At 42.4% G+C, this 16,893-nt stretch overlaps 1 protein-coding gene across 1 annotated transcript in view; it reads left to right on the plus strand.

The window, feature by feature from the left end:
* LOC8023568 (cytochrome P450 3A6) overlaps nucleotides 1–16,893 on the plus strand; it is a 31,850-nt gene that overhangs the window by 1,608 nt on the left and 13,349 nt on the right. The window contains exons 2-6 of the mRNA XM_029995266.4: nucleotides 5,842–5,938; nucleotides 6,355–6,407; nucleotides 7,068–7,164; nucleotides 14,177–14,302; nucleotides 16,268–16,517. Of these exons, the coding sequence (XP_029851126.2) occupies nucleotides 5,842–5,938; nucleotides 6,355–6,407; nucleotides 7,068–7,164; nucleotides 14,177–14,302; nucleotides 16,268–16,517 (623 nt within the window). The remainder of the gene's footprint in view (nucleotides 1–5,841; nucleotides 5,939–6,354; nucleotides 6,408–7,067; nucleotides 7,165–14,176; nucleotides 14,303–16,267; nucleotides 16,518–16,893) is intronic.

Below are 16,893 nucleotides of genomic sequence, written 5' to 3' on the forward strand. Positions count from 1 at the left end.
GATGGCACCACTGCCCCACTTGCTGTGGAGACTATAGCTAGGAAATAGCTTCCGCAAGCGCCGACAGATGCCGGTGGGGTGCATATTTCGAAAGGCTTGGCGATAGGACGCGTAGCAACTGAGGCAGCACTCGATTGGCTGGTTACAGGGAGCGACGCCGTGACGTAGCACCTAGCAACCGAAGATCGCCGGCGACGTCCCCCTTCGCCATTTCCGGCACCTGGCAATGGGGGACGGCGGTGGTATCACTGGGGCCCCCGTTGACCCAGCCCTGACGCCCCCTTACGCCACTTCGCAGTGACAGTTTATTAATGACTAAATAACAAAATATCAACCCACCTTGGGCCAACCGTACACGCTGCCGCACGGCGAACCGCCGGTGGCCCGAGTACACGCTACCATGGCTTCCCCCTACTGCACCTTGTCCGCCAGTTCTTACGTCACGTCGTCGCCACAAAAAAAAAAAAAAAAAAAAAAAAAAGATAGTCCTGAATTCAGAGAAACTGACCCAGAAAACACGGAACCCTAGTCAGTAGCTTGTACGTAACGGGCGATGTAATCCGGTTCTTGTATTTGTATTAACACCACCATTGCCAGTTGGCATCAGCCCTCGTCGGCAGTGTGAAACGCGAAGTGTAGCATATGCCCTCTGAATTTTAATCAAGTTGAGATCGTACCAAGTTGCGCGACCAGTGTCTCCTCAATTAGTATATCTAAAGGAAAGTCGCTTATAAAAGTGTACGTCTGTCGCCGATACCTAAAAGTTAAGAACTAACGTCGGGAAGTCACTCCCCACGGAACCAAAGAATTTAGTGTCTATAATAAGTGGCGCACGTTCTTTCCTCGAGCCAGCAGCCGCCGCTGTGCGCGAGCACACGCAACGAAAATGACGTCAAAGACCTCCATTCGCACTTAAAAGGACAGTGAAATGCATGGACTTGGGGCCAAAAGAGAATGAAGACAGGCTTTTCATTTCTACAAGTGAAAGCTACGTGCTTGTTAGACCAATTAGTCGCTTACATTTTACACCAGACACCACTGTGTAGATGAAAATCTTGTCTTTATTCTCCTTCGGCCCGAAGCCCATACATTTCACTGTCATCTTAGCCACGAATGGAGGTCTTTGACGTCATTTTTGTTGCGTGTGCTCGCGTACACCGGCGGCTGCTGGCTCGTGGAAAAAACGTGCGCCGCTTATTATGGACACTAAATTCCATGGTTCAGTACCCCTTTAAAGGAGCTGTGCAACGATATTCATTTGGAATGTTTCTCACTATACACGAGCTTACTGGCCCTAGTCGGACTCAAGGATACTCGCACGCAACGCCGCTGGCCAAGAAACTCCTTTGTTGCGGTGAAATTTCAAGGACAAAAGCAATTATTTTCGTTCAATCTCTCCTTTGCAAAATTTGATGACGTAACGTGGGGATCGCAGAACACCCAAGTGACGATATTTGAATGGGGTTCATAGATTGGACCCGAGCCCTGCGTGGGCACTCGATTTGGGCTCGTGATAATTACTAGCTCGAGAAGCATTCGGGTAGTCGCCCGCGTCCAATCGCTACAACGACGACAATAGCCGAGCCATAACAATATCTGGAACTCAGCGCGTGTCCTGTGCGTTGCCAACCCCAGCGCGTGGCTATGATCAAAATTGGCGGTATATACACTGATTTCTACTATAGGAGGCTGGATGGCGCTTAGCTGCACTCCGAGCCTGGCGCAAGTGAAGCCACCGGAAGTTCGATGCTTGTCCCGGAAGTCGGGCGTGCGCTGGGCTTCCTTGTGCATTCATTCGATATTTGAGACGATAAATTTTTGTGTCTTTGATCGGATTTTAATACTCACGTTCTGGATTAAATCCCGAGAATGAGTCATATGAACATGGGACATATTTACACTTGATCAACTAGAATCTCAAAATGTTTACATCGAATGGCTTCCCATGATAGTTCTCAGATCTGCATGCGCTCTTACTGCGCAACAAGCAGGCTTCCCTGAGGGAACAAGCGAAAATCTAACGCCCTCGACGCTTTTCGAACCAGCGCTTGGGAGGGTTACAAAGCTTGCCAAGCGCTCACCTCCGGGACAAGCCACTTACTTCCGGTGGCTTCATACCTGTTCGCTCAATGCGCCATCCAGCCCCCTCTAGTGGAGATCAGTGGGTATATAATCGGCTCCAGATCGCGTGGCCGCTTGTTCTGGCTGCGATTTGAGGGGGTGAACGCTGCTCGCTCTCCTTTATTTTTTTCTGGGACTTCTATTGCGTGAAGTGAAAAATTAACGCGTGTTTCATAGGTCATTAACGTCAGGGATCTGTTCTAAGCGGTATTTGCGCAAAGTACAAAAATTGTTGCATCGCCCCTTTAATAGTTTTTATAGCTGGTTTGTAAAAACTGAGTAATGCGAGCTTCCAGAACACATCATACGCAGTTTTAGTCACTGAACTAAAAACTTAATATAGCATTAGTTATGCAGTGATTTTTAATGAACACTCGCAAGGCCCATGGCGTGTTCGATCTAGTCACGGGAGCACCTGGGCTTCTGAGGCTTGTTAATATAGTATATACATATATATATATATATATATATATATATATATATATATATATGTCAGGGCTGGCCAAGCTGAGGCTCTTCGCGTGTTAAAGTGCGACTCGCAGCTCCCTCCCCTACACCCCCCCCCCCCCCCCCTTCCCCCGGCCACCCTCCCGGTCACACGTGCATGTCCCCAAAAAGAGAAATGGAACGCGTTTTAAATCGAGACAGATAGCGGTTTGGTAGTTTTGAGCTACTGCTGGCTACATTACATACAGTTCGGCTGCTTTTGACTCGAATAGGTTGAAAATAGTTCAAGTTTCGCATATTGCTCTAGACAAAACTTGCACCCCCCCCCCTTTGCGGCTCTTGAAATTTTGTGGTTTTGTTTGCTGCTCTTATGCCGGGTCAGCCTGGCCACCCCTGATATATATGTATATATATATATGTATATGTGTGTGTATGTGTGTGTGTGTGTGTATGTAAACTTCTTTGTGCAACAGAACATTTCAGCGGTTTTGGTGTGGTAGTCAGAGATATAAAATTAGAGATACACTTCATATACGTTCACGGATGAAAGACAATAAAAAAGGGGGCGAGCTCATTTAACACCACCTAAATAAGCAGAAGGCCTCCGCACCGTGATAGCACCGTCATCAAAATGAGATCGATCGAGGTCTGAGATTGAACCCGAGTGCTGTGTCAATGTTCGTATGGGTCTCGAATCCAATCAAATCGGTCTCGGGTCCAGTAGCTGAGTTGGAGCGATCCGACACTGATAACGTTTCATGAAGGATGTGTGGAGCGTTCGGAGGCCTTCGTTATTTTAGATGGCTCATCACAGGAAAGTGTTAAATATATCGCACAACGCTTACGCACACTAGAAAAAGTCAAGGCTTCTTAAAAGGTTACAAACATCGAACAATTCATGAAAAATTTGTTCCACACGTCCCTCGAGATTGGATCGACACGACACATGTGGTGAAAAGCACAACTACGCTTTGTTTTACACTAGAGGCCGGTTCTCACATGCAGCGAAGCGCTGATGTAGCGCTGCTCACGTGTCGTCAGCTATTTATCGTCTGCCGTGAGCAACAGTTTTTGTGGTGCGATACAAAGCTGGTGAACGCTCCCGTCAGCACGCGCTCAGCGAGAGGTTAGCGCTATGCTTGTAGCGCTCCGCTGCATGTGTGAAGAGGCCTTAACTTGGAGCAAAACGAATGCGACGCACGCAAGGCCAAATTCATGGGAGGTGCCAATGCAGCGCTCGCGCACAGGAATCAACTGCTAAGAGCTCGTGCTCAGCACCCTTGCCCGCGCTCTGTGCCGTTAGTGTGGATGTTTCTTCTCCCCCCCCCCCCCCCCCCTTTGTGGACAAACGGCATAACCACACGTGCATCATAGACAACCATGGTTGAACAAAAGCACAATTCCACACAATTCAGTCTGGGTCTGGACGCCAATATTATCAAAAAATGTCAGAATTGTCTTAAACACAGAGTTCACAAGCTAGTTAGCGCTTGAAGGAGTTAATTCCATCAAAATTGTTTATACATGAAGACCCAATCGTTAAATGAGAGTTGCATGCAAATTAATGGTAATATTCTTTCTTAAAGGAAAATATAAAATAGAGAGTGGTGTCCACGAAAGCCAGCAGGTGCATGAAAGTGTACAGAAGGTCAGCATCGAAGTGACCATGAATTGCTTTGCGTAGAAACAGAATATTACGGGTAAGATGGCGAGTCGGTGGACTTTGTAAATGCAGACGTTTGAGTAGGTAGCTATAGTCGTAATAACATGGTTTTGTTGAAGTACCTATCATATATCATATATATGTTACGAATAAAGCGTTTCTGTACAGTTTCAAATCGCGACAAATCAAAGGCCGTGAATGAGTTCCGTGCTAGCCTACTGAACTCGTCATATTTGTATACGGGAGTAAGATATACGTATAATGTAAAAATAATTCGTAAAGTAACATGACAGTCGAGAAAGTAAACTAAGCATTCGTACAGGAAAGGCAACAATCTTAGTAACAACTAGAACAAGAAAGCCTTATGTCGGAATACATGCCGAGGTAACGAATCATGGTGACATGTGTAATAGTGCGGACTGAAGAAATATGGGTAAAATAAAATCTCGCGTTTTGTGACATTGTCAGTAGTTTTGTTTTGTCTAGATTTAGCATCAAGGAATTTGCTGAAGACCACTCAGATACACAAGCAATATCCTGTTATAAGATACTGCCAATGAGAGGACGATCGTACATATCCTACAAATCTTAATGTCATCAGCAGGCATTAACAGAACAGAATTGTTTATGCACACCTCAAGGTCGTTTACGAGAAAGAGGAATGAAAGAGGCAATAGGTTAGATCCCTGGACTTCCCGAGATGTGGGAATGTGGGTTAGAGAATAGATGTTCGATATCCTAACGCTACTTTGATGACAAGTCGGGTATGCTTGATACCAAATCGGAAGTTCCTGTAAGAAATCATATAAGGGCAACTTATACAGTAGAAAATCCTGATTTACTTTATCAAATGCCTTGGTCATATTAAAAGCAACAATTGCTATTTGACCTCCAGAAATAACTATAAAAACTGGGTAATCAAGAAATAAACGAAAATTCGGGTCCACCAAACGGTCCTTCACAAACTCATGTTGAACACTACTAAATTTATGCAGTGTTCCACATCAATTTTTGGAGTAGACAAAATGTGTTTTTTTTTTTTTGGGGGGGGGGGGGGGGGGTTTAAACCATTTTACAAAGATTGCGCATTTTCAGTTTAGCCTTTTAAAGAAACTATGAATTTTTCTATATATTAGATGACTTTCGTTTGTACATATTTGCTCGCTCATCTCTAAGTATTTATACCTAGACTACTACATAAAATATCGCGTAGAATATGGGAATCTTATTCAAACATTCTGTAGGGTTGAGTCTGGCTATACAAGTCTCAGGACCAGTAAGAGTGCATTAATGTGTTTTTATATAGTTTTTTGCAACTGCATATTCGCTCTTTCTTTGACGGAAAGGATTGCAGTATTTTAAGTAAATAAAGATTTGTTAAGAGGTGCATGCAAAGTGACGTACGGAAGCGGACATTAAAAGGTAGAAATAACTTCATACGATACAAAATTTGGTAGAAATGAAATTAGAGGAAGGCAAACTTGAGAACTGCCAATATTTTCGCAACTCAACATCAGGTATGAAAATTTTTTTTTTCATTGTTGGTTTTTCAAATGTTGACTTCGAAGGATCAGCTGACGCCTGTCTTTTTGTTCTCTTACATGTCGCAGCTGGCGCAAAAGAAAGCTCGCGGTGTTCAAAACCATGGGAATTCCAGGACCCGCTCCGAGTTTCTTCACGGGAAATATGTCGGAAATACTCAAGAAGGTAACTTTAATAAGACTATATTTCTCTCTTGTCATTTATCCGCAGTTGCTGTTTATCATCGAACATCTTTGCACTGTTTTAAAATGATTCCTTGAGTAATTCATCAACGTAAGCATAATTTCTAAATAAAGAAAAAAATTTATCTTCGACATTATTTTTATAAAGTATAGAGCTCTTCGGCGGAAATGCCATTTTACCCGACGGGTTTTATTGCATACCTATAAAATGCAAACCTATCAATAAATATAAATTCCGTATTATAATAATACTCAAATAATTAGAAACGAACTGCGCAGTATCAATTTGGCAATGACGGCGATTCTGAACGTTTAGTTTGTTCGTTGTTGTACTTATTTATTTGAAAAGCGCTCAATATGTGTATGTTCATTCCTCAGTCAGGTTCTTTTGACTTTCAGGGCTCTGTCGTGACTTTCAGTGAATGGATCAAGCAGTACGGAGACCTCGTAGGGTAAGAAGGCATTTCATGGGATTACTGGCTTAACCATATTGGTTTAACTTGACTAAAAGAATTCGTGTCAAAGAGACGATTTGCAAAATAATTTTAACAAATTAACAAATCAAAAATTAAGTATTAAGCGCATGTAATATTTTTCTTCGTTGGTATTAATTTTATTGGGTCCTGAACCTGCTTCGAATTCAAATAAAACCGGAGAGAATAATATAATTTATTTTCTTGCGCCAATTTTTGTTAGAAGTCTAAGGTAGGTTTGTTTTTAAGATGCCAATGTGAACTCCATTTTTAAGCCATAAAGAATAGTTTTGACTTAAACAATAATGATGCCACATGTGTCTTCCTCTTCCCGGGGTGCCATTTGAGGCGAACATACCAAAACATTATTTAGTTCAAACAACTCTATTACTTCATACGATGAAGCTAAACATAGCCCATCCAAATGCAATCATGATGTACAGTGTGTCAGCTAGATTATAAAATTACACATGCCTATCTTAGCAAACACTGGGATGCAACTTCTCACATGTTCACGAGAAATGTGTTTATTTCGTAGAAAAAGTTGGTATAAAGTTTTGTTTTACTACATGCGACCCCCGCCAAAACGTCCCACATGATTCAGTGATCAAATGCCCTCTATTGTTGACATTTCACTAGATTCTTCAATGGTGGCACCCCAGTTTTGATTGTGAAGAACGTAGATCTGCTAAAGAAGATTCAGATAAAGGACTTTGGAAACTTCACCTGCAGAGGCGTATGTATCGGTTTCATTTTCTTGACGTAAAAATTTAGAATCCGGTATTTGTTTGAAGCAAGGGCCATATACCGAAAAAGAATTGACTTCTCAATTGGGAACTCTTAACGTGTGGAATGATGCCGCGTGAGGTACGAAGCCTTTTTCACTTGCATTGCGACTTGTGGCATGGGTATCCATCCACTCCAAATGCCACGCGTCTCGGGTAGAGAGTTCTCTACGCATTACTTGCAGGAGAATATTATTTGTGATTAGACTTACGCCCCGTATCTCGTCTTCTGTCAATCAATTTCCGGTTAATATGACTGATCGTACACTCTTGTATTGTATAATGTGAAACGTTCCAGTGATGACCGAGAGATAGCAATCCCTAGAATGGTCTACTATGTTAATCACGCTTCTTGCTTCGTGATTTGCTCTTTCGCGTCCCTCTTGGCTATCACCGCAATCCAGTTAGGTACGTAGTGATAGCAAAAATGCTTTGGAATAGCCACGACCTGCGTTTTTTTTTTGTTCTTTTTAGTTGTTATTTACTATTTACGTCAGCCTGCTGAGCTGTCAGTTTGCAAAGGCCGTTCGTGTCATGAAAACACAGAAATCGGCGGACAGCGGTAGACGAGAGCGTGCTCACGAGGACTCAAGATCAAGAAGACTGCTTATTCGTGACTTTTTTTTTTTCTTACCGAGAGCGTGCAAGGTTAACGAGGAGCAATTGCGTTGTTTTCATGTACGCTTATCTCGGAGCATCATACTCTCAAATGCTCAAAGCACCTCCGTACAGGTAAGTTATAACATCCTTTCAAGGTTGCAGCCCGCTATCTTGTCACAACACTCCACTACGAATGAAAGAAAAAAAATTAAAAACAGTGCACGTGCCTGGGCAGGAGCTCTAATCTCGTCAATTAACAAAGATGGAGCCGAAAGTTATCGGATCGCACAGATGGAGCTTGAATAACCAAAAATGCGCGCCGTCATCGGACCGAGAGTCCAATCGGCGCAATTCGTATACTTCGGCCCCAACTGAGTTCGACAAGTCTAGGCAACACCACTTATACAGAGCGCCTCCGCACGGGTCATCCCAGTTAGATCGATCGAGGCGTGAGATTTGGCACGAGTGCTGTGTCGGCGTTCGGCTTGGGCTCGTGTTCGGTTTGCGAGGCAGAGATTGAACATTAGTCTCTGTCCAACGCTGGTGCTGCACTTGTGTTCGAAAATTGTGCACGATCGGGCTTATAACAGTATAAATTATAATATTAGTAAGTTATTTCCAATCATGTGTTAAAGTGGAGGCTGGAAAAAAGCTGGCAGGAACAACTTGACGAGCTTCGGGTGACCTACAATGGCAAAATAGACGGCAGCATGAGAAACAAAGAAATCGAAACAGGGAAAAAGCAGTCAATTATGAACATATTTTTAGCATCGACTATACGAAATTCGCAGCTGTTTAGTTTTGGTTCGCATCACTGTTTGTAAAGCTGTTCAGAAAATGCGGAGGGTGTATTTCATACTTTGTATATTACAATTTGTAGTGTGAAGGATCATCCTCCAATACTCCATGAGACGACTAGCATATGCCTGAAATGTTTTTGGTCAATCTTCAAAGGTCAGCTAGAAAGCGAGAGTTATTTTCTCTTCGTATTTAAAACTAGCACTTAACCTGTAACGCTATAGATTTTACGTAGTAATAATTGTAAAACATGTAAACTACTCAGCGGTGTGAGATTCATTCGGAACGTTACAGATCATTTTTATTATTTCATTGGAGTAAGCATTTTTTTATTTACATTGGCTGACATGATTTTGCTCTATACAATCATTCTATATCATTCACATATATGTTGAATTAAATACAGTGCAAAGAATAAACAAGGTAAACATAATTCCGCGCTGCACACGCTTGCTCCGAGAGTATAGTGATGAGCACACAACAATGTACATTGACTTTCAAAAATATATACTTAGCTGTCTCTATACCTTCAAAACTTGACAACACCTATTCAATGTATCACTGAAATGGGCCACGAATTTCCTTTTTGGTTGTGCTTGCCACAGACATTCTGTTTGCTTCAAGGTTATTTAAAATTCTTCTGAACCTACTCCAGATGCTTGAAACGGGGCAGAATAATACCCCCCCCCCCCCCCCCCCCCCCCCGGTCTGAGTAATTTAGTTTGGCGGTTACGGCACTTTTTGGTAATCCTAAGCTTTCTAGCTTTACCTTTAAAAAAACACGTTTATGCATTGCAGTTTTTTTTTTTAAACAATAAATTTAGTGCTGCGCATGGATTGCGGGCATCTTTCGATATTTTCAGAGGTTTTGATGGCAAGCGATTATTATACAAGCCACAACAAAGCTCATAAGCCTCGTCAACCCTAGCTATTCAAAATATCTTATTCCAATCAGTCGAGGGAATGCATTGTTGGAAATTGTCTAGTTCATCTAAAGTTATGTTTTGCAAAAATAGTTTAGAATTTGTATCAGTTTTTCTAGAGGAAAACGTCTCTACACAGGAATTTCGGAAGGTAATCTCTCAATTCGTAGCTTATTACTCCACTTTTATTTTGCGAGTATGACAATTGGTCTTAGATCGATCAATTGCTGTTTCAAAAAGCAGCGTTATTCGTGTTGGTGCTGAAAATGCACTGATGAAACTATTAATATTAATGACTGTGAGCATTTTTTTTCGCTGCAATGTCTACGAGTATGTCTATATTAAAACTCCCACCAGAAGTACCATTTTACTTGTCGCCGTTTACAAATATGAGAAAAATGAAGACGCTAGAAAAGCCGAAAGATTGCCATAAGGTGCTAGATATCACAATGCAAATACATTTTGCTTACAGCGCAGGTCCCATACCTTGTAATCTTTTTAACAGCGCTATATTCGATAACGAATTTGCAATGCATATCTTTCCTGGATAGTAGAGCAACATCCCTCCCCTCTTTCTTTCACGCCGAGAGGTACGACATAAGAAGAGGGTGATGTGGTAGGCAGGCGAAGTATATTATCGTCATCCGAATACTAAGTCTCAGTTAGCATGTTAACTTGTCAAGTAGCAACTCAATATCTGACGCTTTTTTCCTAACAGATTATGCGTTAACATGCAAACATTTTAAGGACCGTTCATGCTCAAACTGAAATTTTAGCTCTTGGGGAGCTGTGCACCTTTTCAAGAAACACTCGACCCCAGGGGCAGCAAACCGTTTTCGATCACAGTCACTGGGTTTGAGGGTATCACGGGCGGCCCTGCTAACCCTAACCGAGTGGAGTGTGATTTCGATAGCCGCAGCCTGCGTATGCGCAATTTCAAACACTGCTGGCGGCTAAATTCTTGTCTTTTCCCGGTGTATTTTGTGTTTCATGGTGTATGCATTTTCCCGAGAACATTAAGAAAGCATTCTACTACATTTGAAAAACAAAACAAAAAAGAAGTAACCTATTTTTGTTATTTATGCGCGCGATAGAACGCTTGCAACACGGATGTTAATTGTCGTGTGTTTCTTTTTTACGATAAGTTTTGACGGCGGCGTTTAATTAGCCGCGTGTCAAACGGCAAAGCGCATAGCTGTCGGAAATAATTTCCAAGGCAAGATAGCTTAAAGGCATGGGTTTTTCACGCTCACAAATAACGTGTTTACCGATGGACAGGAGACGGACATGCAATTCAGAAGTGTTAACAATATAACAATATATTGTACGTAATGCTAAAAAAAAATTTATTTGAAAAAGATCTCAAATAACAGTCAACATCTTGACGGTCGGACGGAATCTAAGATGACTTCGTTTTGGGCTACGTTTCGGGGAGAGCTTCTTTTTTTCACATGACTAACTCCAACCCGAACAACTATTTATGGCTATGACTGAAAATGACTCTTCAAGGATTATCTCTGTGAGGGAGGCGAAATTTTGTCATTGTTCGCAAAATTATGTCGAGGGCCGTTTGACGTCCTTCCCCTCCCTCGTTTTCCCTGAATGTCGAGCATAAACACTTGAACGACAGGCATTTACCAGCCATATTTCTTACAATGGAAGATAACACAGAAAGGGGAGGCAGCATGCATCAGAACAATTAAGTGGAAACTTTCGAGAAGTTTCAAAAAACGTCGAATGCAAAACCGCAAATCCTAAGTAGAGATTCGCGTTCAGCGGGTTTTCATAGTCAAGGAGAGTAGCAGAACATTTTTGGCTGTTAGGAGGCGCGACAGTCGCACCAGCCGCATCAGCATCAGCAACATGGCGGCGGCCTAAGAGCGTTTTTCGGAAAGGTGTTTAAGACGCCTATCAACCATTGAGTAACAAAACTGTTCTCAAAGATAAGCACACAGAAATAAGACTCAAGCAATCCCAATCAGGTCATCTTCACAACGAATAACAATTGCTCATTCGTCACCAGTTTTTCATGCCAGTACGTTTCCGCCACCACTAAACACGTGACCGTGCCAAATCCTGAGGCTTTTGCGCAAGACTGAGCAGAAATTTTGTTGCGATTGCTGGGAAAAGCATGATAAACTATTTTTCAGTACTGTTAGACCCATATATCAGTGTCTAGCTCCAATAAAAACCCAAAATACAGCACCGCGGCTGACGGCGTCTAGCAGAGGCATTGCGAAGCTGCCCGAGTTTTCGACATAACAGCACATTTTGGACTTTAAACAAATAAAACATAACTTATTTCGTCGGTACTGTTACTAAAGATTAATAAGCAAATATTTGTGCACGGTACTTCGTTAAAACCTAGATGCAAAACTATAAGGTAACGTGTCTAGGGGTCGAAAGTGTGCAACATGGCGGCGGCAGGATGGGGATCACTTTCAGCTGCCAGTTTATCTCTCTAAACCCTCTGCCTCGTTGAGGGTAAGCTATGCATATCGGAAATTTCGCTGTTATCAAGGGGTGGAATCTCTGGCCGTGTTGCAACTGCCTCGTCATCGCGCTCTTTGTGCGCATTCTCGATATGCTGCTCTTTGATTGGCGTGTCCCTCCTGACATTACCATGCGTCCAAAACACGTTCTCGAGCACTTTCCACCTTATACTTCGCTTCGCCATAGGTCAGAACGCAATCGACCAATCAATCCCAATCCAATTAATGCCAATAAATGCGCGCCAAAGTTATATCATCTGGGCACCTGTCCATCTCAATGACCCTACCGTTCCCTTAATTCTGCTTTAGTGCGTGGGTTCATGTTTCTGCGTGTCCTATACTTGGACTGTGTCCCGACTTATCTTGAAATAAAGTATAAGGAGTGTTGGTCGTCATCATAGAGTGCTCTATGAAGCCACTATTTAAAATAAAAAATTGCTGGAATTACTATCTTAAGATATTACACCGAGTATTTTATGCTTTTTTTAGTGTGTTTTTTTTGGCTTTTTGAATATCATGGGTTTATTCCCCGCACTCAAAACATCATTTTCGCAGAACAAACGCACGTATAAAAGCACAAAACTGCTTCTATTACTAATTTCGTTTTATTAATCATAGAGTTATTATAATGTGTGCTATCGGTTCAACTGGTGCTAGTGTTAATGCGACTTCAGGGAGGCAAAATGAAGCAGACAGGAACCAGAGTACTTTTGCGATGCTCCTGTGGATTCCTATGGGAAAACGTGCGTGCTTTTTGTATCTTCGCTGAAAAATACTACAAATAGCTTTTGTTTTTTGGGTCGTACCGAATAGTATGTGCCTTTATTAAAATCCTTCAGTTTTATTATTTTCTTTACAATGAAGGACGTTAAACTTCGCTATATTTCAGGCCAAAACCTCTGTTGCATAGCAGGTATGTAAAAACGAGCAAAAATTCTAAGCAAAATAACAATCGAAAGGAATGTAGAGTGTGCTCAAGGTTCCCCAGCATTCCGGTGTTGCTGATATATTGCTTATATGCTCGTCCTGCTATTGTGTAAATATTATCCCGCCTTGCATCTTTACAAGCGGTTAGAAAACTTCCCAAACATCAAGAACAAAATACGTGGGCTATGAAAGGCGTATCTTTTTATTATTTTCTATGCCAGGTAGCTTTTATCAGGCACTTTCTCAAAGATTTGGAGCGTGCGGGTTATGTTTTTAACGCAGAACTATCATCTACGCACAGAGACGAAAGAATAAAATAGTACTTATTTATTGAAAACCGTGGTGTATAACGTGACCTTCAATTTATTTTGATCGTACACGCACAGGTATAGTTACTGATCCAGTGCTACTGTGTAGTTCTTGCCGCCTCTCTTCATTGTCCAGATGTCCTTCGTTCGTTGGGCACGTATATCTCCCATGCTGAAAAGCGCCGTCGTCGTGTTCGTGCTAACAGTTTACGACAGTGCACATGAATACATGCACGAAGCCGTTTTAGCACCGTCTTTAATGCCATCAATTTGAAAACAAAACGCCATAACTGACCCAATTTTTTTTTGGCGGTGTCACTAAGAAATGTTTGAATCTGCCTATAGTACTTACGAATCATTTGTGATATTTGCTCTTATAATCCAGCGCAGGGAGAAAATGCACTCGCTTTTTACCATGGAAATGCATTACCGGAAGTTGATTTTAGACTGGGTGCTGTCGGCTTTCACTCGCCACATCCCACTAGCGGCAGTTAAACCTCTAGCGTACATTATAATACCTCTATTATATTAATAAAGCCCACTTCTTTTATAAGTCTCTTCTTATAGGCCGATATGTGTTGCACACACGTACCTGTGGTTCATTTTTTTTTCTTCCAATTTATTCCGCGCTCTTACGGAGACCTGAAACGACTTAGAAATCCAAGAAAAAAAAAACGAAGAAAACATTGAAAAAGTTAACGAATTTGTTTCAACAAAAGACTGGTCACTGTAGATGAGCACAAAGTCAAGATTTGTTTGGATACCTTGTCATCACGCAAGGTAGCGCGCCAGAGGAAATGCCATATTTGCTGATAAAATACACAATTTTTAGGCGCAGAGTTTCTTGTTATAAATTACACTATAAGATATAATATGTAATCATGTTTTACTTTGCCTGGTGCGCTGGACCCACAGGTCGTCTCAGCCGTCTCAAAGAACCATAATCTATCAAGACGGGCTTTGACTAACGTGCCCGGAGAGCGATGGAAGGAGGTGCGAAGCCTTCTCAAGCCAGCCTTCAAGGCCAGCAACATGAAACAGGTAAAACCCTTCCAAACAAAAAACAAATAATTAAAGTTTACTTACACGGACCAGACGCAATATGCAGATCGTCATAGAGCACCTCGTTCGTTCTGGTTAGGGTGTTTGATCTCAAGAGTTTTTTTTTTTGTTTTATAACGCTGAAAGTAGTAAGTTTCATTTTTTATGTCCACCAGACGTTCTATTCCTGACACTGTAGAGGCGGAAAAAAAAAGTGTCTAGAGATAACGCCTAGTTAGTAATATAAAATCGAAGCGGCGAGCTATTCTGAGCAAGAACGTATATTTAGAAAAAAAAATTATCAGCGACCTTTATCTTTAAGGTTCGATAATTATTAAAACACAGTATTTAGAAACGATATTGTAGATTCTTTGGAAGGCATTAAAGGAGTTGTGCAACGATTTGAACGTTGAGAAAATTGTCACCTTCTACTTTGGACATTGTTCATCTTGTTCACAAAGTACAGAAAACACATCTCCTTCCTTCGAAATGTTGCGATTCCGCCGCGTAATCGCAAGGCAAAAATTAGAATATTCCCCGACCTGCAGCCGCGAGCGGAGGCCATGAGAAACACGCGGCGTGACGTCATTAGGGATCTTGCAGAAAGATAGCAAGTTGTGCGAATACCTGCTCCATAAAAGGTAACTTTTCTGGAAATCTTGTCGTTTTAACAAAAATATAAATTCGTAAAAAACCTGGTATCATCGACAAAACTTTATTATACGGAGTTTAGTGGCGCCATCTATCCTAGGTCCACAAAACCGTCAGCTCTATCTGCTACCGCGAACAGCCGCCAGAAGCCGGAGGGGGACAAAGCCGGACGGGTATGGCCGGGCCCGGATGAGACTTTCCTCCTTTCACCGTATTGTTCGCGCTGCGCCCGCCAGCACGTGGTCACGCGGTCGCGAGCGGATGAGTTCTCGCTGCTCACTGGTGGCTCTAGAGAGAGAGCTTCACCGGAACCCCGCGCGACCCCTATTTACATCACAGCGCACGTGATTGAAGAGGGTATAGGAGTTGAGAGAGTGCCAAAAACATCAACCTTTGTCCATTTTAAAAATAAAAACTAGGACCCGCAGGCAAACGCGGTTTTTCGGTCTTTACTTTAGAAAGATCGAGGCACCAACTCCCAAATTATTTAAGCAAAGCACTGTAACTGTTGCACAGCTCCTTTAAATAGTCGTTCCGGTAAAAAAAAACCTCTACAATTTTTTTTTATTTTTTTTTTAAATTTCGAGAGACTGATTTGGTGTTTCACATGATTATGGTGGGGGAGGGATAAAGGAAAGATGGAGAGATTGGAGAGAAGAAGGGGAAAAGGACATTGTACGTAGGAGGGTGTCAAGGGGGATTGGTGTTTCACGTGACGTTATTTCCCCGCTAAATTTAGCTCGGAAACTAGATTAATGCTTAGGCCAACTGACGTCCATTTTTCCGCTATATTTAGCGGGTTAACTCAATATATAGGTCACGTGACTCCGATTTTGAGCGCTAAGTTTAGTGCTAAACCTGAATTGGTGTTTAGGTCACAAGACGTGCATTTTCGCGATAAGATCAACGGGGAACCTGTATTAAGGCTTAGGACAAGTGACGTCAGTTTTCCCACCTGGTTTATATTTCACGTGACCTTAGGCCAAGTGACGTCAGGTTTCCCGTTAAATAAAAAAAAATGAAAAGGACAGAATTTTTTTTGTGACTGTCAGTTTCAATCAGAAAGCATTCCATGCTTATAAAAAGCGCGCAGAAACAAAGCTCAAAAAAGAGACATGCACGGCAGACAAACACTCTTCCGTGCTCTGGTTTCCTTTGTGTACCGATTTAAAGCGTTTATTTTTTAGCAGACAACGAAGTGCTGCACATTAGTAACATGTCACGTGATAATCGAAGCCTTTTCTTAAGATGGTTATAATCATACGCGTTTTAGAATGACACTAGAATTTCACTTTTCTCTCAATTCGCGCACAGGTGGTCGCGCTCCAGCAGAGCTGCATCGAGGAGTTGATGAGCGTCATCGCAACCAAAACCAACAGCGGCCAGTCGGTTGACATGCGGCGGATCTTCCAGAATCTTTCGTTCGACGTCATCACTCGTGCAGCGTTCGGAGCGAGGACAAACATTCAAACAACCCCTCGAGGTTCCGAAGGAGACGTCTTGATGACCGCGGCGCTCGATAGCCTTCGGCAGTTCAACACAGGGTGGCTTACCTACATCGCAAGTAAGTTTATTTGTTCTTTTTTGCGTTTGTTCAACAAGAAACATTGTATGGTCGGTCACAGGCTAAGACTTCAGGGGACGCTCCTTTAACCCCTTGGCACTTTAGGAGAGTGAACGCTGTAGAGGAGGCGACCACCCTCTCCGGCCTTCGCTCTGCTAACATAGAAAGAAGTGGAAGGAGCTTCCCATGGGAAGTCTTGACCTATTACCAAATATAGGAATCCTAGTGCAAAAAAAACGACTGTTTCACGGTATATTCGGTTGGTCTGTTTCGAGCCCTTCCATTCCCTGAATCGGATCTGCGAGATCAGGGAGCCCTTCGAAATTCGTGCCAGAGGAACGGCGCACTAGCCGAACTCTCGGCAAACGTTTCTTGG

The sequence above is a fragment of the Ixodes scapularis genome, unplaced genomic scaffold, assembly GCF_016920785.2.
Source record: "Ixodes scapularis isolate PalLabHiFi unplaced genomic scaffold, ASM1692078v2 PGA_scaffold6__148_contigs__length_123643588, whole genome shotgun sequence".
Classification (NCBI taxonomy): Eukaryota; Metazoa; Arthropoda; class Arachnida; order Ixodida; family Ixodidae; genus Ixodes; species Ixodes scapularis.